Consider the following 23,864-nt stretch of genomic DNA (forward strand, 5'->3'; position numbering starts at 1 on the left):
GGCGATTTTTGCACTCACCGAAGATTTCAGTGGGAGATGACCTATTGTGGTTAATCCAGTCTGTGCTGTGTCAGTCACTCTGTCCAGCAGCAGTCTTTTTTTTTTTTCTCCCCTTGAAAGCACAACAAGGCAGCAAGGATTTGCTCCAGAGACTGGCTCAGAAAACTGGCAGCCCCGCTTGCTGCTTGAATTATACAGTCCAGCTAAGAAAGAGAGACAAGGTGCCAAAGTCCAATTCACTTACGGGACTCGACAGCAGAAAAGCCTTTGGTTTACGGAAAAGGGACATGAATTAATAATTACCTTATTGGCTTGCAGTTTTTTTTCTTCTCCTCTGCTGCTCTGTGTACTCCGTCGGTGCTTTCATGCAATAGTCACCCGATGCATCTGTCAGAAGATGTTTGGTGGAGATTAAGGCTCTCCATCGAACTAAAGGCCAAAAAAGGTCAAGAAAGCAGATCTGACTTACCGTTAAGGTTTTATCCACAATTACTTTTAGGTTGAGGGTAGACGGCCTGCAAGGGCTGAGTTTTAATGTATACATATCTTACACACACACACACACACATATATAAATATATATATATATATATATATATATATATATATATATATATATATATATATATAAGCTGTTAATAAATAGTACTTTTATTCAGTGATTCTCTGATGAAACTAGAGACAAAGAAAGGATCTTTCATGTTCTTTCTTTAAATGGGTTTTCCCTCCATTTAAATGTATTTAGCTCCCAATCTTGGAGCTACCTTTTCTGACTGTACTGAAGCTTAAATATATTTTTTCACTTCAAAGACACTACAGATAAAAGTTTCTGCTAAGTAAATAAAATGTAAATGTTGTTGTTTCTTTTTTCTTCATAACTAGAAAGTAAGAATACTTGTCAGCCACTGACATTTAAAGCATGTCCCACTTGGGACATCTTTGTTTATTCCAATCACAGTCATTGTGGCAGTCCTTTGCACAGTTCCATTTGAGCACATTTTGTTCATTGCTTCTTAGCCAACTCTTACGTCTCATATCTAGCTTTGGACATAGAACCTAAAACTATAATTTCTTTAAAATTATATTTCTGTTTTAGGTTTTTCATTGTTTGAACAGTTTTCACTGCCGACGACAAGGGAAAAAAAAACGGAAAACAGTAGTTACAAGTTGGTCACGGGGCTGCTGATGATAGTGTTGCTGCAGTGGATCAGATTTATGGAGTCCTAATTAGCCGTGACAGAGAGACTTCACCGGAGTAAGGCCTGTGCAGTCCTGCGCCTGTCCTCACCTTGCACACCTTCTCTCTCACCCACACTTGAGCTTGAAGCACCTCAGCCGGAAAACAGGGTTTCAGCAGCTTTCAGTACAAGAACAGCCACTTGTTGCACCTCTCTGGTGCTAATTGAGCAGCTCTGGAATCATAATCGTTATGCTTATTCTCTTAATCACGAGGCAGAGAGGGGGTTTAATACGTTCTTGACTGTATTTACAGCCATACGTTCACGTTGTTACCCTCCTGCAGTTACTAGCGCAATCCTCACTAAAAATGTAAATGCGCACATTAATCATTTATCAGGTTCCACATTTGTTTCTTTTCTAATCCTTTTTATGTTGCAAGGAGTGAAGGCATCCTTCCTTACTTTGTGGGTGTTGATGTTAATTATAGTCAAGGAGCCGCTTGTTGAAATAATGAGCTGCTGAAGGAGAGAGGAAATGGTTCTGTGCTGATTGCATAGTTAAAAACATATTTTTGAAAAAACATGATCTTCAGTGCCGTAGAATGCAATTTGTCCGTGAGAAATGAATGAAATGAATAAACTGGAATTTAAATCCTGAACCCTAAAAAGGCCATCTTTATGTAAAGCATGCTGACAGAAAGAGGGCTTTTGAGAGAAACTCTCCTTAAAAGAGGGCTTTCGGGAGAAGAAGGAGAAGGGAAAAGAAAAAGTGGACTGGAGTAGAGTTGAGTTGGAGGACGAATTGGTGAGCACAGTGCCATGACTGAGAGGTTAATGTCAACGAATGGGAGGTTCCTTTTGTTTAACATTTCCTTTGTTTATTGGCGGATGTGTTTAATAGGATTGACTGTGACTGCACCCTAATAGGGTCTCCATGGCTGATCTCGGTGTCTCTGGGAGATCTTACAGACTCCTCTGTCCTAAGCCAGGTCTCCCACCGGGTAATCACCTCAACTGCCCTCATCCTGATTGGAGCTGACATTTTAATGTCTGGAGTAGGAGTGTGGTCAGCCCTGTTTAACCTGACCCCCCCATTGCCATACCACCCGTCCCTTAGTAGTGGCCTCTGTTCTCAATTTGCCCCTCAAGAACTGTACGAATCAGGCCAAATTTAACTCTTTATGGGGTTGTTAGGGTTTTGTGAGACAACTCCTTAAGTTTCACAATAAACACTTTCCACTGGCGCTCCTGCTGCAGTTTCCCCTTTACAGGTGCTCTGTGGTTTTAGCTTTTTTTTAGTTAACGTGTGCTTAGCTGTTCAACTAAAGTTACACCTCTAGAGTGCCAACTGTCGTTTATCCTTTTTCTTTATAAAGTGGAGTACTTTTAAAGTGGCTTACAGGAGCTCTTTTGGGAGGCCTTGCTCTGCAGACGCAGAATAAAATAGGCATGTTATTTTGGTTATTTCAGCATTGTTTGCATTTGAATGGGTTTGCCATTTAATTTGATGTGTGAGCCAGTGAAATACTTGATATCTCTTTAGAGAATGGAAAAGACTGACACCCACCTGGCAGTCACAATAGTCTTTTTTTTTCTTTTTCTACTTCCAGGAAAAACATCAAAAGTTGTATATGGATATGCTTGGATATGACTAATCAAGACCCCGCTGCATGTAATTATGTCTTGAGTTGAAAGACATGTTCTTTGTGAAACAGCTTTTTGGAAGCTGGGAGATTTGTGCAGGTGTTTGAGAACAAGATTTATTTTTATTTATTTATGTAGTTCTGAGTTTTTTTTTCTTCTTTTCACCTATTACTCTCAGAAACTTTAATATAGTTAAGAAGATGGAAAGCTAAAGCTGAACTTTACTTCTTTTGAGCTGTTTAGCCACAAAAAGCGGAATAGATGTTTTAGCACACTTCCATTAAACATTTATTTTTTTTGATTTTTTTTAATACTTGCTTCATGACTCTTTCTTACTGTTATATACATTTCATTAAACAGATCTCAGGCTGTTGGTCAAGTCTCACTTCATCCAGTTTGCATCTACTTCCTGAGCTTTAGAACCTTGATGTTGTTGTTTTCTACACTAGACGCACATATAACTATTGTTACATTAATTTATTCATTCATTTCTAACATTTATTTATACAAACCCTTGAAAAAGTTCTAATTTTCTAGAGAGGCCTGTTAAAGCCATCATACTCAATAAGATACAGCTTGCTACAAACAAATATCAGCCACATGTTATGGAATAAATACTTAAAATTAATGTATGAAGCTGGGCAGAATAAATCATCAAAGGCAAAACATATTATTAGATGTCTTAAATATAAAATTGTTTTCTATGTTATAATTTTATAATGCTAAGAACAGGTACTGGTTTTCAGAGACTTTCCAAGAACCCTTGGAGGATCGAGGGTGGATTGAGCGAAGCTCTGTAAATAACGAGGGGACATTATAAGTCCCCAATTCTTCACATCACGTAGTATCAAACAAATGCACACACATACTAGTCCCATTTAGGTGGTTGACCGAGATGTCTGCCCCTACGTAAAGTATGGGAATATCTAACAGTCAAAATCAAAGTAAGAATCTCCTGTTATGTGACATTTTGTAATCATGTGAAACTTGAATCCACACCATTACATATTTTCTTATGTTGTGATGTTGTTTGATACCACAGCTTAAGTCTCAAATTGCCCAGCAGTTTGCATTGGTAGTGGATTCCCTAAACAGTATGTTGTTGATAAAAATAATGTTCCTGTCTAAATCCCATTGAATGCACTTACATCACATCTGCGAAAGACATTCCAGAGCCCTTAATTCTCTGCGTTATCGATCTGGTACCAAGCTACCAGTTTCCCAAATTGTCTTGACACATGTGTCTGCTAGTCTTTTTAAATCCCTCTGTTTTTGTTTGAATACTTTCAGGTGTGTCCGGCCACTTGGAGCGGCACCAGTCGGATTCTCCTCTACCCTCCAAAAGGCCCTCTTCCCGCTCTGAGACCTCTGAGAGCCCGCTGTCCTTGAAGCGTCCCAGGCCGTCTGAGAAGGGAACTGCGGAGCAGGTCAGCATTATAAACCACAGATTTTTTTTTTTTTTAAATATCGATACCATGTGCTGTTTATAAAAGTCCTGCCTTCCTTTGAATTAAAGGTATCTAGTTAAAGATGATCTCATCGTTAATTACCAAGACATCATTAAAAGTCTCAAGCTTGTGAATCAGTTCAATATAAAACTCTCCAAGTAATTTTCAGCACTGACCTTTTTTATATAATGCAGATTTTCTTCTTTTAGATCTACTCAAAATTAATTTAGCAAATCTGCTTGGCTAGCTCTGCTAATTGTGTATAAGCTGGAAAATCAATATAGCATTTGACAGATGAGACCGCTTTCAAGTGGGTGCCAAGACTCTGTGCTGCTTGCTTTTACACACGAGTGTGTGTGATCACAGAGATCTGCTGTTAGTAGGAAGGGGCCGCCACTCTTCCCCCAACCGGCAGCTTCTCTTCAGAAAATGATCCCTCTCTCTCTCCATGTTAACCCAGTAGTTCTTCTGTCTCTGCCACCACCCCCAGATGTACCAGTGCCCCTACTGCAAGTTCACCAACACGGACCTGAATCGCCTCAGAATGCACGTGATGACACAGCACTCTGTTCAGCCCATGTTACGCTGCCCGCTGTGCCAGGACATGCTCAACAATAAGATCCACCTGCAGTTCCACCTCACACACCTCCACAGTGTTGCACCGGACTGTGTCGACAAGCTAATAGCCACAGTAAGTCCTGAATTACTACAGTTACTTTGAATGTGACTGGACCTAAAAGGATTGGGAACATTGAGAAGGTTTGAGTACCCATTGTGATCTGTGTACTTCTCTGTGATTATTGTTTTGTCATATCTAATATGAGTGTCTCACAGGCAACGTTAAGTAGGTTTTAAACTGCACCAAGTAGGCTTTCTTTGCACAATTTGTTTTATTAAATCTAATACTTGCAAAAATGTGCATCCAGGTTTCTGAATCAGTCTTTAAGTAACAAATTAAACTAAAACTGTTTGAAAACTAAGATGTAAAAAGCATAGCAGAAGAATTTCAATAATGCATGTGATATGTGTTTTGAGCCGTACCAAGGTCCTGGCTGGTTCACAGAGGTGATTGTACATTTAAGGTTGTAGCCCCTAAACAGTGAAATAATAAGAAACCTGAACTGGAATAAGACACAATGTCTTGCAACAGTATGCGTACCCTTTGAATGGTTTTCGTGTTCGAGTGTCAATGCATTTTTGGGGAATTTTCTGTGAGAGGCTAACAAAGTAGCACGGTAATTAGAAGTGGAAAGAAGTGAAAATGTAAAAAGTGTTGCTGTTATTTATATTCAGCCCCACCTGTGTCAAAACATTGGAGAAGCAGGCTTTACTGCTATTACAGCTCAAACATGCCTCTACCAGCCTTTCACATCTACACACTAAAAACTCTTCTCATTCTCCTTTTGAAAATATCTCCGGCCACACATGTAGTGGTTTGCATGTAGGCCTAAAGCACCTTACTTTACATTTTATCTGTGTCCTATACATGGCTCGACTAAATTGAGCAAGTTGACAAGGAACAAGAAAGCTCTATTGCATAGGCATATCCCAGTAAAGTACATTAAAGTTCAAGTGGAATGAATACTTATGCAAGACACTGTAGGTGCTTCTGCAGATATCAGTTAGTAAGACTGCATTTAGTCCTAACTTTAACTTTTACACTTTGGAGTAAAGCATTGTTAGCAACTCATTGTTTGTTTTCGAAACAACTTCACTGATTCCAGACTAATCTGTGTTGTTTCTTCTATTGACCTTTTTTTGGTGGGAAGCCTATTTGACCGATACCAATATCATGGCATTTTTTTGAGTATTTGCCCCTGTCCCATTGTTCATTTGCCACACTGAATAAAACAGCGAGTCTAAAAATACTCAAATCTAAAGAAAATTGTTTAACATCAAGCATTGCAATATGTATATCATATCTTTAGAGAAAAGATTATTTGATAATCTGGTGGTTTACTTGGACGTATGCACACAGATCTCAGTGCCCAAGCTTGACCCTGCAAAACAATAGGAGCCACAACTAAGAGAAGCTACGAAGTGAGAGTCAAAACAGGTTTTATATTATGAAGTTAGTCCAGAGTTTTAAATGGTGGACTGTGAGTGAGCATAAAGTAGATAATTTGTTACTGACCTAAACTGTAACAAAGTGATGTAGCACTTGAGTTGGCCTTGTCAAGGCTATCTAATATCAAAACAGCCAGGTTATGTTGCTATATTTGCAAGTTATTTTGCATCATCAACGTTTACCCTTCAAATCACATCATCTCTTACCTTATAGAGTTTGCTTCAAAGTATTTCACATTCTTCACTAGATGCACTAAAAGGCAGGTCAAAGCTTTGTTGAGCAATTTCGCTCAGTAATACTGCATAGGCTTCTCATATTGCAGCAAATAATTTCACTAGTTTTGGGTCAGGTTAAGGACCAGTGGAAGGATTACAAACTCTAAAGAGGATGAGTAACTTGCTCTTAATGAATGCCTCAGCTCACAGTAAATGCCAACCTTTGGAGACATTTGTACCCCACTGATCTAAATTCACAACATTCAGCCTGTTTTTCAAGTACAAAGAGGGATGGTAATTGTAAAATGGCTTCAGGCGATCCCATTGGCTTATGAAAAAGGATTAGCCTTTTTAAGAGTCCTGTTTTTTTCTCCTTTTCATTGTTTCCATTCCTCATAGCTTTTGAAGCTCTCCTGTGATTACTGTCGTTTGGAGAAGTAAATTCATGATGCATTTCTGTCTTTTTTAAACGATCTCAGAATGAGTAGGCGTCTTTGCTCTTAGATCACTTGTTACTTCACTGACATGTTTTGCTACGTCTGTGATTACCTGTGTTCTGGTCAAAACAAAGCCTTCTCATTACAACTGTTGTAATACTGGGGACACAGCTAAACCAATTAATACTTTATGAACATTTTCCGAAACTGAGATGTTATTTGCTACTTCTTCAATAAATATTTTAGAGCGAGCAGACTCACTTCTAAAATAAAGAAATACTAAATACTTGTTGTTTTATCTGAGACATCAGTGACTCTCAATCTACATTTATTTTTGCTCGTGTTTTTTTTTTTTTTTTTTTTTTAACACATCAGGGTGCAATAATCAAAGATTCCCAATATGCTGCTAAATCAGTGAGGACATTTTTTTCCCCCCTTCTAAGCTCTGAGGCTAAATAACATGCTGAACAATCACCATATAAAACATTTCTCTGTCTGCTGTCTAGCCATCTCCATCCCCCATCTGGGAAGTAAATGGCAAGCACATTAGTATGGTAGATAGCAATATTTATTTATTTCAGAGAGGTAGTAATGTACTGAAACACTATAAGAGGAGATAGAACAGAAGTAATATAACACACATTGAAGCCAGGAGCTTTTTACAGCTAGTGAATGTAGATGAAAATGTACTTCATCCCTTTCACATGTCTTTGTAGAATACCCTAATTAATTCAGAGATAGGTGACTTTTATTTCTCGCCAAGTGTGCATACTGATACGTTTATGCTCCTCTAATTCATTTGTTGTCTTTGCACTTGCACCTCTCCTTTTATTTATTTTTTTCCTTTGAGTCTCTTATATATAAAATACATTTACTCCTTTAGTCTTCTCTCCCTCATTCCAGGTCTCATTGTCTGTCTGTGTTAGATAGGGGTGATGAAAATAATTGTGCTTCATTAATTCCACGTCTGGCTGGATGATGGCCATTTTGAACTATGTTTGCCAATTAGGCAGTCTGAATTAAAAGTGACCTTAGGATTCTCCACTCTTTCACCTAATCGCCTAATGAAGCAATTGTTTGGAAGTTGTCAGGGTTCTTGTACGAATCGCATATTTGTTTGTCTTCTTTTGTGAGTTTAATTGTTGTTTGGATTTTATACATTTAATTTTGAAAGGTTTTAGTGTGTAAACATTTACTTTAACCAGTTGAAGTTAACTTTACAATTGGATGTTAAGTGGCCATATATAGTCATTTTTACAACTTTATCTTCCCAGTTAAGTTTACACTTAAACCTCCTGATGGTTATGAAAGATGTAAAAATTAAATAAAAATAAAAAGCAAAAGTAAGCAAGTGAGCACAGAGCACCAAAAGAAGGGTGCTGGACATCGCTAAGGGGTCATGACATTTAATTATCCGTTGGGCTTATTTATAAAGTATTTTTGAATTAATACATTATTTTTTGCGATTAATAGAGTATTTTTGAATTTGAATTATGTTTGGAATGCCAATGATGGGCATCAAACGATAACACAATGTCCATCCAAGCCAAAAAGCACCAACAACAAAGCCTCAATTCAAATGTGAGTTTGTAAATTTAAGATTTATGTTGCAGTTTATCCAGTGAAGAGGAGTAAGGAAGCAGAAATATTTTCTCAGATTTGTACAAACCAGCAGCCTATCAAGGAATTTAAAAGCTCTTTGTTGAGAGCCAATTCTGGCTCTGGGGTGATCTGAAAATTGTGATCTGAAATTTACCCCAGTGGTAAGGGACCGCTTATGACAAAAACATTCAAATAACTCAAATTCTGTCAGAATTCATGTAAATGCTGGACCAGCATTGTTCCTCTGATGTAGACAGTTTTTCATCAGCAAGTTCCTCCCAACACCTATACTAACAGAATAACCTACTTGATATTACTACATCTCACTTTTCTCCACATCTTTGTATTGCTCTACACTACAGTAAGGTAGCTGTCAAGACATGATTCCAAGGATGCCATTTGTCTTGCTGCTAAAACTCTAAAAGTCAGTCTACAGTTAGTTTCTCTGCAGCCTGGTGTGGTTTGACCCTAAATAGTTACTCCCATCTAATGTTACACATGTCAAATAGAAAGAAAGTTAAAATACTGATAAACTATCAAACTGTATCTGCACTCTCCTTCATTTCGCTCAGACACAGAGAAGAGAGTCACAGCTGAAGCTAAGCATGCATTGTGATTTAACACCATCTGCAGACATCTGCTGAGGAAAAAGAAAAAAGCTGCTGTGAAAGAAAGACTGTTCTTACTTGATAAACTTTATGCTCTCAGGCACCAGCTGCAGTCATAACTCGTTTCATAATTGTTTCTGTTTCAACAATCTTTTTTTTAATCAAAACAAGCCTCTACTAATGTGGACACTGGACTGCAGATCCAGACTACCCATCATTATCCATATAATGTTCTCACTTTCTGTTTTTAATTGAGGTGTGGCTACAAAGGTTATTGTATTTACATCAACTGACATTAAAATATTTTATCTGCTCTGGAAAAATAATGAAGGGCTGATTATCTGTGTTTCTTACATACATATTCATTGGTCTTACGGATCTGAAATCTGATGTTATTTGACTTTTAAAGGGGATTTTTGCTGTTTTTGGGAGTCTGGCCTGAAAGGTTATTTGAACTTTTTTAAATTTAAATGTAAGCATGCATAGTCACTAAATAAGATTAACACTTTTATTATTTTGTGATTTGTGTTCACAGGTGACAGCCACTGAGGTTCTACCAGCAAGCATGTTCATCCCTGTGCCTAGTCCAGACAAAGAGTCCCAGAGCACCCCACTTGCTACAGCCAACTCTAACTCTGAGGATAAAAAAAAGCAGACTGGTTAGTATGAGAGTATTTTAAATGTTATTTTTATTCAACATAATCGAAATGTTTTCTGTAATACCACCCATGGGGTTTTTAAGTTGCATTTAATTTACTTTGTTATTTAGCAATTGAGCTTAAAAAGAATACGTTTTAAAGAGAGTATTAGAAAATGTTGAGGCCCTGCCACTCATTTTCTCCCTCGGTATATTAAATAAATTTTCATATTTTCACTTTCACTCATAATACAACTGGATGAATGACTGGTTTTATTAACGCCTTGTAATTAATCACAAGGTTGATCTTTTTGTAAACATTCCCCTTTAAGCACAATAACAGCATTTTTCTCCATTACTTAATATAATTGGAAAATAACTGCAAATGTTGATGTAATGGTGACAAGTTCTTTCTTTTGATCCATTCACAGATGCCACAGATGCTGATCCAGAGAAAGGGGTATCTCTCGTCACAGACCTAGCTGAATCTCGCAAGTCACCTTCTGAAGATCAGCAGTCAGAAAAGGAAGATGCCACTGGATTTCTGTGCTGGAAGAAAGGCTGCAGTCAAGTGTTTAAATCCTCCAATTCTCTCCAAATGCACTTCAATGAAGTTCACAACAAAAGGCCCCAGTTGCCCGTTTCTGATCGGCACGTCTACAAGTACAGATGTAACCAGTGCAGTTTGGCCTTCAAGACTGTGGAGAAACTGCAGCTTCATTCACAGTACCATGTGATCAGAGCAGCTACCATGTGCTGCCTTTGTCAGCGGAGCTTCAGAACGCTACAAGCCCTGAAGAAGCACTTAGAAACCAGCCACTTGGAGCTGAGTGAAGCTGATATCCAGCAACTTTATGGAGGATTATTGATGAATGGTGACATTATGGCAATGAGTGATCTAGCTCTAAATGAGGAACATGGAAGTCTGGGAGAAGATGACAAAGAGGGAGATGACAGTGACCCAGAGGAAAAACAAAGTCCAACAGGCAGTGATTCTGGCTCACTACAGGAAGATTCTGGATCTGAACCCAAACGTGCACTACCATTCAGAAAGGGTCCCAACTTTACAATGGAGAAGTTTTTGGATCCATCTCGTCCATTCAAGTGTACTGTATGCAAAGAGTCTTTTACACAGAAGAACATTCTGTTGGTCCATTATAACTCGGTCTCCCACTTACACAAGGTGAAAAGAGCTCTTCAAGAATCTACTACTGGTCAACCTGAGCCTACGAGCAGTCCTGATAATAAGCCATTTAAGTGCGGCACATGTAATGTGGCATACAGCCAGAGTTCAACTCTGGAAATCCACATGCGTTCTGTTCTACACCAGACCAAAGCTAGGGCAGCCAAACTTGAAGCAGCCGGAGGGATCACTAGCTCTGCAAGTACTACTGGTCTAATCAGCGGAGGGTCCAGCATGAGCACTTCAACATCTAGCCCAAGCCCAGCTAGTAACTCAACTCCTAGCTCTGCAAACCACAGTTCTTCTGGATCTCAGGCAGCTCAGAGTATTCATGGAGGAAATCACATCAACCAGACTCATAGTATAGAAAGTTTGGGTAATTCTTCAACAAGCTGCCATTCTTCAGCATCAGAGAACCATGAAGTAAAAAAGTCTAAATTCACAGAGATTCTCTCTTCAAGGGGGCAACAACAACAGCAGCTTCAGCAACAGCAGCAATTGGCTCAGGCACAAGCTCATGCTCAAGCCCAGCTTCAGCAGGAGCTTCAACAGCAAGCTGCTCTTTTACAATCACAGCTATTCAATCCAGCACTTCTGCAGCACTTCCCAATGACAACTGATGCACTTCTGCCGCTGCAGCAGCAGCAATTACTGTTCCCTTTCTACATCCCAGGAGCAGAGTTTCAACTTAACCCAGATATCAACATCAGCAACTCCGTACTCGGCCTAGCAGGATCCGCAGCTTCTACACTGCAAGAAGATTTAAAAAACTCAGCCCAGCAGGCCCAGCAGAGTTGCTTGCAGCAGCAATTAATGCATCACCACCTTCAGCAGCAGCACCAACAGCAGCAACATCAACAGCAGCAGCAGCAACAACATGCTCACTCACAGGTTCAAGGCCAGATGGCTTTGCTACAGCAGAGTGCATCCCTTCTCCAGCAGGCTGAAAAAAAGCAGAAACTTTCCTCCTCTAAAGATGAAAAAGAGAAAGAAATGCAAAAGGAGAAAGACACAGCTGAAAAAAGTGAAGACAATGTAAATAAAGATTCCACTCAATGTAAACCAAAAGAAAAGAAGGACATTCAGAACATTTCACTAAACATTAACCAAGATACGGGCTTGCTCCCGCCCAGGATTGCTTCAGATGCTCGAGGAAACGCCACTAAAGCCTTGCTGGAAAACTTTGGATTTGAATTAGTGATTCAATACAATGAAAATAAACAAAAAGCTCAGAAAAAGGCAAGTGTTCCTACTGGATCAAGTGGTCCAGGTGGAATAATGAAGGTTGTAGACCCCATTGAGGGATTAGAGAAACTGGAATGTGAAGCCTGTGGAAAGCTGTTCTCTAACATACTGATACTAAAGAGTCACCAGGAGCATATCCACCAGGCTTTTTTCCCTTTTCGATCTTTGGAGAGATTTGCTAAGGAATACAGAGAGCATTATGATAAACTGTATCCACTAAGACCTCCAACACCGGAAGCTGCTCCTGCTCCTCCACCACCTCCTCCTCCACCTCCACCTCCTCCGCCACCCCAAAGAGCTCCAACACCAAATATTCCAGTTTCTACTGCCTCGCTCACTCCTCCCACTGTACCTCCTCCGCAGCCCACAGTTCCAATGACACAAATATCCATGCCAATGGATTTACCCTTGTTCTCTCCACTAATGATGCAGCCTATGTCTCTGCAGTCCTTGCCCACCCAGTTGCCTCCTCAATTATCTTCTGTTGAGCCAAGCTTGGCATCAGACTTGGCCCAACTCTATCAACAACAGCTTACACCTGCCATGCTACAGCAACAAAACAAGAGGCCAAGGACACGCATTACTGATGACCAGCTTAGGGTCCTGCGACAGTACTTTGATATTAACAGCTCACCAAATGAAGAACAGATAAAAGAGATGGCTGATAAGTCTGGGCTGCCACAGAAAGTGATAAAGCACTGGTTCAGAAATACTCTCTTTAAAGAACGTCAGCGCAACAAAGACTCTCCTTACAATTTCAACAATCCCCCGACAACAACTCTGGAGGAAACAAAAATTGATTCCAAACCTCCTTCCCCTGAACCTCAGAAACATGAACTCTATGGGAGTAAGAGATCATCCAGGACCCGGTTTACAGACTACCAGCTGAGAGTCCTGCAGGACTTCTTTGATGCGAATGCTTATCCTAAAGATGACGAATTTGAACAGCTCTCCAACCTTTTGAGCCTCCCCACTCGTGTTATTGTTGTATGGTTCCAAAATGCTCGACAAAAGGCAAGAAAGAATTATGAAAACCAGGGTGATGGGGGTAAAGATGGAGAAAGGCGAGAACTATCAAACGACCGATACATCCGTACATCAAATCTGAACTATCAGTGCAAGAAATGCAGTCTGGTTTTCCAGCGTATTTTTGACCTGATAAAACACCAAAAGAAGCTGTGTTATAAGGATGAAGATGAGGATGGGCCATATGACAGCCAAAATGAGGATTCAATGGATTATTCCCATGACAGCTATACTCCCTCTGGGTCTTCCTGTCACACACCGATGCCCTCCTCTTCAAGTCTTTGCCCTCTTCCTCCATCAACATCAGCATTTTCACAACTGTCATCTGCTGAGAAAGAGGAAGCATCACCAGCAACCACCTCAAACCTCTATGATGAGAAGCCCAAGCAGTTGCCAGAGATTTCTACTGATCCACAAGACACTCAAACTTGTATAAAGCAGGAAATTGTGCTCCAGAATCAATCTGAGTCCCAACTCAATAGATCTCAGAGAGATGAAAAGATGCACAATGTCTCTAAGGCTGTCAAGCATTCATCGATGTCTCAGCAACATCAGCAATGCGGTCCCTCATCTTCTCAGACAACCCAGGCATCATCACAAAGCTCCCACTTGGGCCTCAATCCACACCTGTCCTCTGCCACACAGCAGTTGGCACACCAGATGATCCCATACCAGTGTGAACAGTGCAAGATTGGCTTTCCCTCCTTTGAGCATTGGCAGGAACACCAGCAACTGCACTTTCTCTCTGTGCAAAATCAGTTCATACATCCTCAATTCCTTGATCGTCCTATTGACATGCCTTTTATGCTGTTTGATCCCAGCAATCCTCTCCTGGCGACCCAGCTTCTCTCTGGTGCAATGCCTCAGATACCTAGTAGTTCTGCCACTTCTCCCTCCACCCCAACCTCCACCATGAACTCTCTGAAAAGAAAGCTGGAGGAAAAGGCTAGTACTAGCCCTGGAGAGAATGACAGTGCAAATAGTGGTGAGGAACCACAGAGAGACAAGCGGCTCAGAACCACCATTACACCTGAGCAACTAGAGATCCTTTACCAGAAGTATTTGTTAGATTCAAACCCCACTCGTAAAATGCTTGACCACATTGCCCATGAGGTGGGACTAAAAAAGAGAGTAGTGCAAGTGTGGTTCCAAAACACAAGAGCTAGAGAGAGAAAAGGCCAATTCAGGGCTGTAGGGCCAGCCCAAGCTCATCGTAGATGCCCCTTTTGTCGAGCTCTTTTTAAAGCAAAAACGGCCCTAGAGGCACACATTAGATCTCGTCATTGGCACGAGGCCAAAAGGGCTGGATATAATTTAACGCTCACTGGTTTGTTACCTGAGCAGGAGAGCATGCAAATCAAAATGGATGTTTTGGATACATCCGGCTACTCCCAACTAGCCACAACAGTGAACAGTGATGGCCAAAGCTCCTCCATGTCTCCAGTAAACAAAAACATGGATCTGTCTCCCAGGGGTCTTCTGAGCCCTTCATCCATCAAAGTGGAAGGAATGGAAGACTTTGAGGGTGCAACAATGTCCTCTGTGAACCTTAGCTTTGATCAAAACAAACTGGATAATGATGACTGTTCCTCTGTGAATACAGCGATCACAGACACAACCACAGGGGATGAGGCCAATGCAGATAATGACAGTGCTGATGCAAAACCCAACCAGAATAGTGGTGATTACCTATCCAAGTCTGTGGGTACCAGCAGTATGCACGAAAATGATGACCAAATGTCGTCGGGGCTTGTGAGCCCGGCAACAAGCTATTATGCTAAGGACTATGAAAACGAAAATATTATTGACCACAGTGAGACATCCAGCCTGGCTGACCCCTGCTCACCAAGTCCTGGAGCCTCAGGTACCAGGAGCATTGACAGTGGAGACAGACCAGGCCAAAAGCGCTTCCGGACCCAGATGACTAACCTCCAGCTGAAAGTGTTAAAGTCTTGCTTTAATGATTACAGGACTCCCACTATGCTGGAGTGTGAGGTACTTGGCAATGAAATCGGACTTCCAAAGAGAGTGGTTCAAGTGTGGTTTCAAAATGCTCGTGCCAAGGAAAAAAAAGCAAAACTGAACATGGCCAAGCACTTTGGAATAAACCAGACATCTTATGAGGGACCGAAGACTGAATGCACATTGTGTGGAGTTAAGTACAGTGCTCGCCTTTCTGTTCGTGATCATATTTTCTCTCAGCAACACATATCTAAGGTGAAGGACACCATTGGCAGCCAGATCGATAAGGAAAAAGAATATTTTGACCCAGCTACTGTTCGCCAGCTCATGGCCCAGCAAGAGATGGATCGCATTAAGAAGGCCAATGAAGTTTTGGGTCTGGCACAACAGCAGGCCATGCAGCAGCAGGGGATGTTTGATAACCCGGCTATGCAGGCCCTGAATCTCCAGTCAGCCTATCCAAATCTGCAAGGCATCCCACCCGTGCTTTTGCCGGGGGTTGGTAGCCCTTCTCTATCCAGCTTTAACTCATCCAATTCAGGTATGTCATTATTTCAAACTGACTTACTCACAGACTTTGAGTTGTGCAAAAAAAAAACTTGAATCTAAATTAATCATAGAAATCTAGAAGATCTATTAAATTGCTCTTGTCCTTGTGTCACCTAAATTTCCACAATGTACCCACATGCTGTAAAGGCATTTTATACTGACCTTTTGCTGTTCTTAAAAGTTCGAGAAATATGTTGGAATTTTAAAAAGATTGGTTTAGCTTGACTGACATGGGTCATAGCTTTTGCATATTTTGGCAATCTTTTTTTATAACACATAGTTAATAAAATGTTAGTTTTTGTACTTTACAACTGTTGATGATATATCTTTGTGAGTCTAACATTTCTGATTTTTTTTGACAAACTTTTTAGCTTTAACTCCTCCAAAACCATCAAACCTCCTGAACATCCCGGGTGCCAGTGTTCCCTCGCCAAGCCTGCCCACTACTGGATTGCCGAATAAACCTCCCTCTTCAGCATCTCTTGCGGCATCTAGCCCTGCCCAAACCAACGCATCTGCTTCCCACTCAAGCCCCACCCCTACATCAAGCTCCACTTCCTCAACTACCCCATCAGACTTGCGACCTGCTCACCACAAGGAACGTGACGTTGAAAGTGTAAGAGAGAAGGAGAAGGAGAAAGCCAAGGAAAAGACAGAAAAACCCTCAACCCCATCTTCAACTGGAAGTACCCCAGCCCCTTCCACTTCTGCTGCCAGTGCCAAGAAGGAGAAACCAGACACGGCTGTTCCTGCAACCTCCATGCCAACACCTGGTATGGAGTATGTGGTCGACCCTGCCCAGCTTCAAGCTCTGCAGGCTGCTTTGGCATCAGACCCCACAGCTCTCCTTACAAACCAGTTTTTACCCTACTTCATGCCAGGCTTTTCCCCTTACTACACCCCACAGATCCCTGGAGCTCTCCAAGGAGGCTATTTGCAACCAATGTATGGTATGGAAAGTCTCTTCCCTTACAACCCAGCATTGTCACAAGCACTCATGGGCCTTTCTCCAGGGTCACTTTTGCAGCATTACCAGCAATATCAGCAAAGCTTACAAGAGGCACTACAGCAGCAGCAGCGGCAGCTTCAGCAGATCCAGCAACCCAAGGCAAGCCAAACTGCAGTTCCCACTCAAAACCTAGGGGATCGCAAAGAGTCCGCCAAAGATTTGGTCAAAACAGAGGAGCAAAAGAGCAACCCCCACAGTGAACCCCCCATATCTTCCTCCTCTTCGTTGTCATCGTCGTCCTCCCACAACAAAGTATCTTCTGAGCAGAACGAGAAAGATGACAAAGCTGTGGACCTTCATCTAGACCAGTACATTGTCCCCAAGGTGCAGAGTAAACTTGCTTGTCGCAAGTGTCAAGCTGTTTTCACCAAGGAAGAAGCGGCGATTACCCACGTTAAATCTAACTGTTTCTTTGGTCAATCTGTGGCAAATCTGCAAGAGGTGTTGCTGCGTGTCCCCAGTGGTGTAGGGGGTGGTAGTCTCTACGATTGCCTGGCTTGTGACACTACGTTGGATGGGGAGAAAGCACTCAGTCAACACCTGGAATCAGCATTGCACAAACACAGAACAATCAAGCGATCAGTCAGAAATGCCAAAGAGCACGTGACTAGTTTATTACCTCACTCTTCAGCCTGCTTCCCCAGTCCTAACACCACATCTACCTCGCAGTCTGCCACTCATCCCATCAGCAGCCCATCTCCCCTGCCAACAACATCAGCCACCATGCCATCCTCTGCTGTCTCCACTTCCCTATGCTCCTCTTCTAAGCCCCAACTCAATACCGCAGCTGCCAGCAAACCCTGGCCCCAGGCCCCCTTCTCCAGAGCTTCAGCTGGAAAGCCCAGTGCTAGTCCCTCCTCCTCCTCTTTTCCTCCAGTGTCCTCACCCTCAACGGTTACCTCAAGTTCATTGAGCACCTCAGGAGTTCAGACCTCGATACCAACAGACGTCTTTACCGACGAGTCTGACTCTGACAGCAGTCAGAAGTCAGCAGATAGGCAGAGCAGGGCGGCAGAGGAGCTACAGCAGCCTACCTATGTCAAAGACAGTAATAGTTGTAGTAGTAACCTGGCTAGTGTAGGAACAGACTCCATCAGATTGTAAAAGAGCTTTCAGATGATGGACAATATTTAAAGAAATACAAAGAAAATGACAAAAAAAACACAAAAAATCATAAAAAGCAGCAATGTTAAAAATACATTAAAAGTATACAAACCAATTTCAGAAAAAGATGTGTAAAGACTAACTGCAATTCCAAAGCTTGTAACCAAAAATTTTAATGTTAGTGGATTGTTTTCCCATATCAACATGCTGGTTTTCCTTTTACTTTTTTTTTCTTTTTCTGTATGTTTAACCCAACTAAAATCCAAGCATACTAAGGTGTGAGGACATAAAAGATCAAAGATCGCTGCGGTTATGTTTTGTGTAATGGTGGAGGAATGCTGTACTGTATGGCAATGGACTGCCTCAATGTTGGTAAATGGCCCAATAGACCTTTTTTAAGGAATGCAAGTTAACAACCTAATACTTTCTACTTAAGAGCACAGTCACAAAAGCCAGTATGTACTGTATGGGAGAATAGTCTGTTCAGTTCAGTCGTCTTGCTACTTCAGCGTTCAGATACCAATGGCTTGCATAAGTAAAAGAATAATGTAATGTCTATTTTATTCTCAGGTCAACAATTTTAAGATTTTTTTTCTGTTACAGAAATTCATGTTTTACATTTTCTTCCTTAACTTGATTTGACAACAAAGTTTTATGTTAAATTAAATTTTACCAAGGCATTTGTACTGGGCATTTTAAAGGATTAATGGTTTAATATTCCTAATTTTTAAATCCTCTTAAAGTGAGGAATTCCGATTATATTCAGATAAGGAGAGCATTGCAGACACAGTGATGGGCAATTAAAAAAAATGTTTTGATAAAAAAAATGAAATAAAACCTTCTGTATTTATGATAGATATGAGCATTTTTGGTGTTAAGTAGATTGTTGCATTGGAGATGAATTTCAACAGTATGGTAGGTTGGGGAAAAAAAACTTTGTGTACAATTTAACTTTTGTATCGTCTAATTTTAAGACACTTCATTTGATGTTGACTTGGTCATTCCAATAGTCTAGGTTATTGAGAGGTAATTTATCTAAACATCGTTTCTGTATTATTCTCAAACTCTTGTGGAACATTCTCCCAAATGCCCCTCTTGACAAGGCAGGATCCTCTTGAGGATCAAAAATTTATTTAATTTTGTGATGTGGTTGGTGTTGTTCAAACCAAATGATCCTGGGTGAAATACTGAGAGATTTATTTAAATTTAAGTTTTGGTTTAACTTTGTGCACTTATCATTGTCTGACTCCTAATTGTCACTCTTCTTGTTCCTCTCGTCGCACTTATTTTCTCTTCTGCCCTGTTTTTGTGGATATGCATGCTACAAAGCAGGTCTTTTGTTCTTCATGTTGAGTGGCTACGATATGTTTTTGTTTTTTTTGTCTTTTTTGTTTTCATGAATGAAAAAAAGATTACTACTAATAATTCTCACGCTTTAAGACAAAAGAAAATCCAAAGACGAAACACTTTCACCATTGGTGCATAAAGATGAGAAAAGAGGCTTCTTTATACTTGAGAATTTGTTGCTGTTTTTTGAGGAAAGAACACAGTTTTAAAAGTTAAAGGAGTACGTATCCAAGTTGCCGTTTCTGCTTGTTCGCAAGCACATGGGTAGCTTTTTTACGTAAATAACCAAAAACCAAAAAGGGCCCTTGTCCTTGCATTGTGGAGTAGCATCGTTACAGAGCCATTGCAGTTTGTAAGATAGAGGTTATTGAACTTTGTTTGACTTTTGTCACATTTAAATGTCCATTTTTTTAAAGAAAATGTATAAGGTCTGGTCTTCAAGGACATACGTTTTGCTGCTAATGTAGATTTTTGAAAAAACAAAAAACAAACAAAAAAATTAATACCTAGATGCATGCTCATTTTGCTTTTGGCTAAGCTTTAACTAAAACAAACAATAAACCAATTTCTTGCCTCTGCAACACCTTTTTTTTTTTTCTTGTTGCAAAAACGGAACTTTGAAGACTGTGAATATATGTTCCAAAGGACATTTTGCGGAGTTTCTTTTTGAACAGACCAATGTTTAAAGCCAATGATCTACAACGTTTGTAAAGAACAGTGCATTCCAAATATCACTATGGATTTTTCTTAAGCAAGGACTGATCGATCTAATTTCATTTGATAGTTTTATTTTATTTTCACAATCTATTTTTTCTCATTTTTTTTAAATGACTGTAAACTGTTGTGTATATTTTTTGCATCATTGGTTGCTGAACGCAGTGACCTCTTTGTGTCATTTTGTGCTGGCATGGAACATGGCTGAAAATCCCTCCATCCAATCAAGGTTGTTGCTTACTTGTTAAGCAAGTAACAGTGGTTACCAAAAAATGTATATAATACATCTGGTACTGATGTGTCTCATAGTTTTTTTTTCTGTTTTGTTGTTTTTTACATTCATGTCATCCAATCTCCTCCTAGTCTCAGAGGGAATCGATGGCTTTTTGCCGAGGTCTTATCACTCTTTCCCATGAGGTCTACTAGTGACTTGTTTCATGTTTGTGCAGGGTACCACTTCCACCCTTAGATTACAGCTTTGTTTAGGGACATCTTCAGTCCAAAGCATTATTTCTGCATTAAAGATGTCTCTTTCTTTCAAATACTTCAGATGCTTTCATATCCAAAGAAGTCATCTAATTAATTTTGCTGCAATTTGAAACGGTTGTGTAAACTGTAGGTGGCCGCATTTTCTCATTGATGACGTGAAACTCAATATTTTCTAAACCAAAACCAAGGTGTCTTTAAATTATTTTGGGGGGAGGGGGAAAATAACTTTTGGCCAATATTTTACCCTTATGAATACAAGGCACACTTCTAAAGTGTTTAAAAAGTGCTACTTCTGGCAGAGAAATGTGATCTGGTGTTAATACCATGCTGTGCTGTTCAAGTCAGTAGATCTGGTCTGCAAGCTTTGAAATTCTCCAATCCAGTTCCTTGGAATACTGTTAATGTGTACCTTGTTTTGAAAACAATTATTAAGTTATACGGTTTACTGTCTCAACCATATTTTGTTTTTAAAGATTGTTAAATATGTACTGTATTATTTTCTTTTTATGTGTTTGTATTTTACTTTAGTTTCTGTATATTTTAATCATAAATTAACACTAGCTTTAATTTGAATTGCTGAAATTGAAAACTTTGAAAAAAAAGAGATACATGACCCAGCCACTTTATAGTGTGACAATGTTCTTGATATTCACTGTTCAAAGTTATTTTTTTTCTCTGTTTACTCAAAGTGTAATCATTCGGGCTCTTTTGTGGACTACAAAGTTGAGGTCTCCACAATAGAATTTTTATTATTATTATTTTGCCAGTATGGGTGTGTTTTCGTGTGCCTGTGTATATCTGTGTGTATTTCAGAAGAGCCAGCATCAATTCATTTTTTTTTTCTTGTTTGCCTTTTTATCTATGTGTTACACACCAAATAAACAGAACCACAAAGCTGGATTGTGATTGAATTATAAACAAATCAAACTGAAACATAATAGCTCTTAATGAGAACAATGAAACCGAAGCACTGAGCAGTTTTTAACTTTGATTGAATATGTTAATGTGGCCAAAGCTTTAATGCAGTTGTGACAAAAAGAGACAATTTCTGCCCCTTATAAGTGCATATTTTATTGTGGTTACAATGAAATACACATTAGTTAACATTGGGATACATTTAATGGACACTTAACTGAGAAAGACAAAGACAAGATTTTGCTGTAGAGGTCATTTTTTGCCCACTGTGAAACATGTACCTGTATACAGATATAGATATATTTAAAGACATCTTTCTTTTGTTTTTTTGTCTTTGAGATGAAGAAAGAATGAAAATGATTAAAACGGACTCTGGGAAGCTTTGGAGACCTCGTTAGGAGGACGTTAGAGGCTGTGGGCACACCAAAACTGGGCACGGGAGCCAAAGACGGGCTCAAAACAGCTTTAAAAACCACCTCCTTATTTGATTACTGACATCTCTGTAACGGGAATGGACTCTGGAACCAACGGACTTGTGTGACACACTGAGGGAAGTCGTTAAATGAAACTGAACTTAAGTGGCTCCAGCTGCCTCTAACCCCCACCCCTCCCCTCCGCGCACTGTCCTTTCTTTCTCCAGCTATGCCTCAGCTTCTGCTCTTTGATGGACATTTTTCAGATTTCAGGACAGATGCTTGCTTCATTTCTTCCTTTTCGTGTTGCTACCCGTTTAATTTCCTTGTGCTTGTCTCTGGCTGACAAGTACAGCTCTCCAGTCAAATGGCGACTCGCCCCTCTCTGTGTTGGTTACATAATCTAAATAGGAGAATTAATAACATAGGGAGGGGATGAGTTCTCAGAGCTGTCCTTCTTAGAGGCGGACACACTAGAAAAAAGCGTAATAACCAAAATTACCAACCAAACTAACAACCAAACAACCATTTGCTCCAGCTTCAAAGATGAACTGTTACCTGGAGCGCTCTGTTCCTTTTGTGACTTCTGGTGCCACAATGTTTTTTTATGCTTTTAGTTTTTCTTTTCTTTAATTTCTCCTCCTTTGAGCCTCATAAGCATGGCTCTGTGGCTCCAGGAAGCCCATCTGAGGGTAGAAAAAAACAGCCTTGCAATGTACAAAAAAGAGCAAGTTAAACCAAAAATGTTGTTCTTGATGTCTTTTCTATACTGTAGTCTTGTTAGTTTTTTTTTGTTACTGTAATTATATGAAGATTTCCAGACTGTACCAAAATACATGGAAACTAACATACATACAACCACATGGAACTTCAGACTTTTAAAGAAACTTTTGTCACAAAACCTTGTTGTCCTAGTTAAGTTGATTGTAGATGGTAATTGAATATACTCCTTTGAAAATATTTCATCAAGTATGTTTCTTGCTCATTGTGATACATTAAAAAAGTATGAGCATAAACTGCACGTTTTGGACTCATTTTTGAGTGTTGTGAGGGTTGCACATTTCCTGTATGTGGGGTAAATATTTACTTGTACCTTGTTCCCTTCCCTTTTTGTGTTTAAACTCTTCAACCAGAGGTACCCCAAGGTTCGACTGCTAATGGGCCCCAGTTGATTTTATATGACCACAATTCAAAAATTGTCGGAATCTGGCACCAGCATAGGTGGTTGGTACAGGTAACTTTTTGAAAAAAGATGCTGAGAAATTAACGTTGTTCAAATGTCAAATCTATCTTTTACTATCCATGTTTTTTGTTTTGAGTGACATCACTGACTTATTTAAAAGCAGACTCGGCCATGCCCGTTTATTAAAATAAACCAACATTTTTTTGAAGAGTCTCATTACCTGTTCTTGCTGCAGAGAACAAACTGAAAAACTTCTCAAGAAAAAAAAAAATGTTTAAACACTCAAACCAATATAGTACGACAATGCATGCCTTTCTTTTGATAGGACAGACATCCAAAACCCTTTTTATATTTTGTATCTACATTGACAATTTACACCTGTCTTTTATACAAAAAAAATCTGACTACTGTGTTTCATGAAAATATCCGGTTTATTTTACTGTTGAGCAAGTAAAATTTCACAAAAATGTGTTTTATGATCAAAATCAGCTTTATTTGCCAGGTATGTGAACACATAAGTAATTTCACTCTGGGTTGTACAAAGCTCACAGTGTGCTTACCTATATACAATAATACAAAAACACAATAATGCAGTAATAAAAACCAAACAGAGCCTTTAGTGTAAAAAACACATGAACACACTATAAACAAGCAAACATACTTGGACAATAATGCAATTGTGCAGTGAGCAAAGTAAAGTTTTTATAAACAATAACACAGTTTTTAGCCAAAAAGTAATAACTTGACCATTTTGGTTCCTGTTTCAGTACCAGAAGAGACAGACAGGACATCAAAAAGGGAGGTGATTCTGTATCTTAAATAGCACATTTTTAGATTTGTAATTTCTTTAAACACTTTTGCTCGCTGATATAAAGGTGCCATTAGTAG

The 23,864-nt window shown here is 39.7% G+C and overlaps 1 protein-coding gene across 7 annotated transcripts in view; it reads left to right on the forward strand.

Moving 5' to 3' along the window:
* zfhx3 (zinc finger homeobox 3) overlaps positions 1-22,814 on the forward strand; it is a 357,317-nt gene extending 334,503 nt beyond the window's left edge. For all 7 annotated transcript variants that reach the window (XM_036136359.1, XM_036136362.1, XM_036136360.1 and 4 more), the window contains 5 exons: positions 4,113-4,249; positions 4,761-4,961; positions 9,736-9,859; positions 10,269-15,794; positions 16,174-22,814. In XM_036136359.1, coding sequence (XP_035992252.1) covers positions 4,113-4,249; positions 4,761-4,961; positions 9,736-9,859; positions 10,269-15,794; positions 16,174-17,915 — 7,730 coding nt within the window. In that variant the 3' untranslated portion in view covers positions 17,916-22,814. The remainder of the gene's footprint in view (positions 1-4,112; positions 4,250-4,760; positions 4,962-9,735; positions 9,860-10,268; positions 15,795-16,173) is intronic.
* Positions 22,815-23,864: the final 1,050 nt, after the last annotated feature.

Source organism: Fundulus heteroclitus, chromosome 4 (genome assembly GCF_011125445.2).
Source record: "Fundulus heteroclitus isolate FHET01 chromosome 4, MU-UCD_Fhet_4.1, whole genome shotgun sequence".
NCBI lineage: Eukaryota > Metazoa > Chordata > Actinopteri > Cyprinodontiformes > Fundulidae > Fundulus > Fundulus heteroclitus.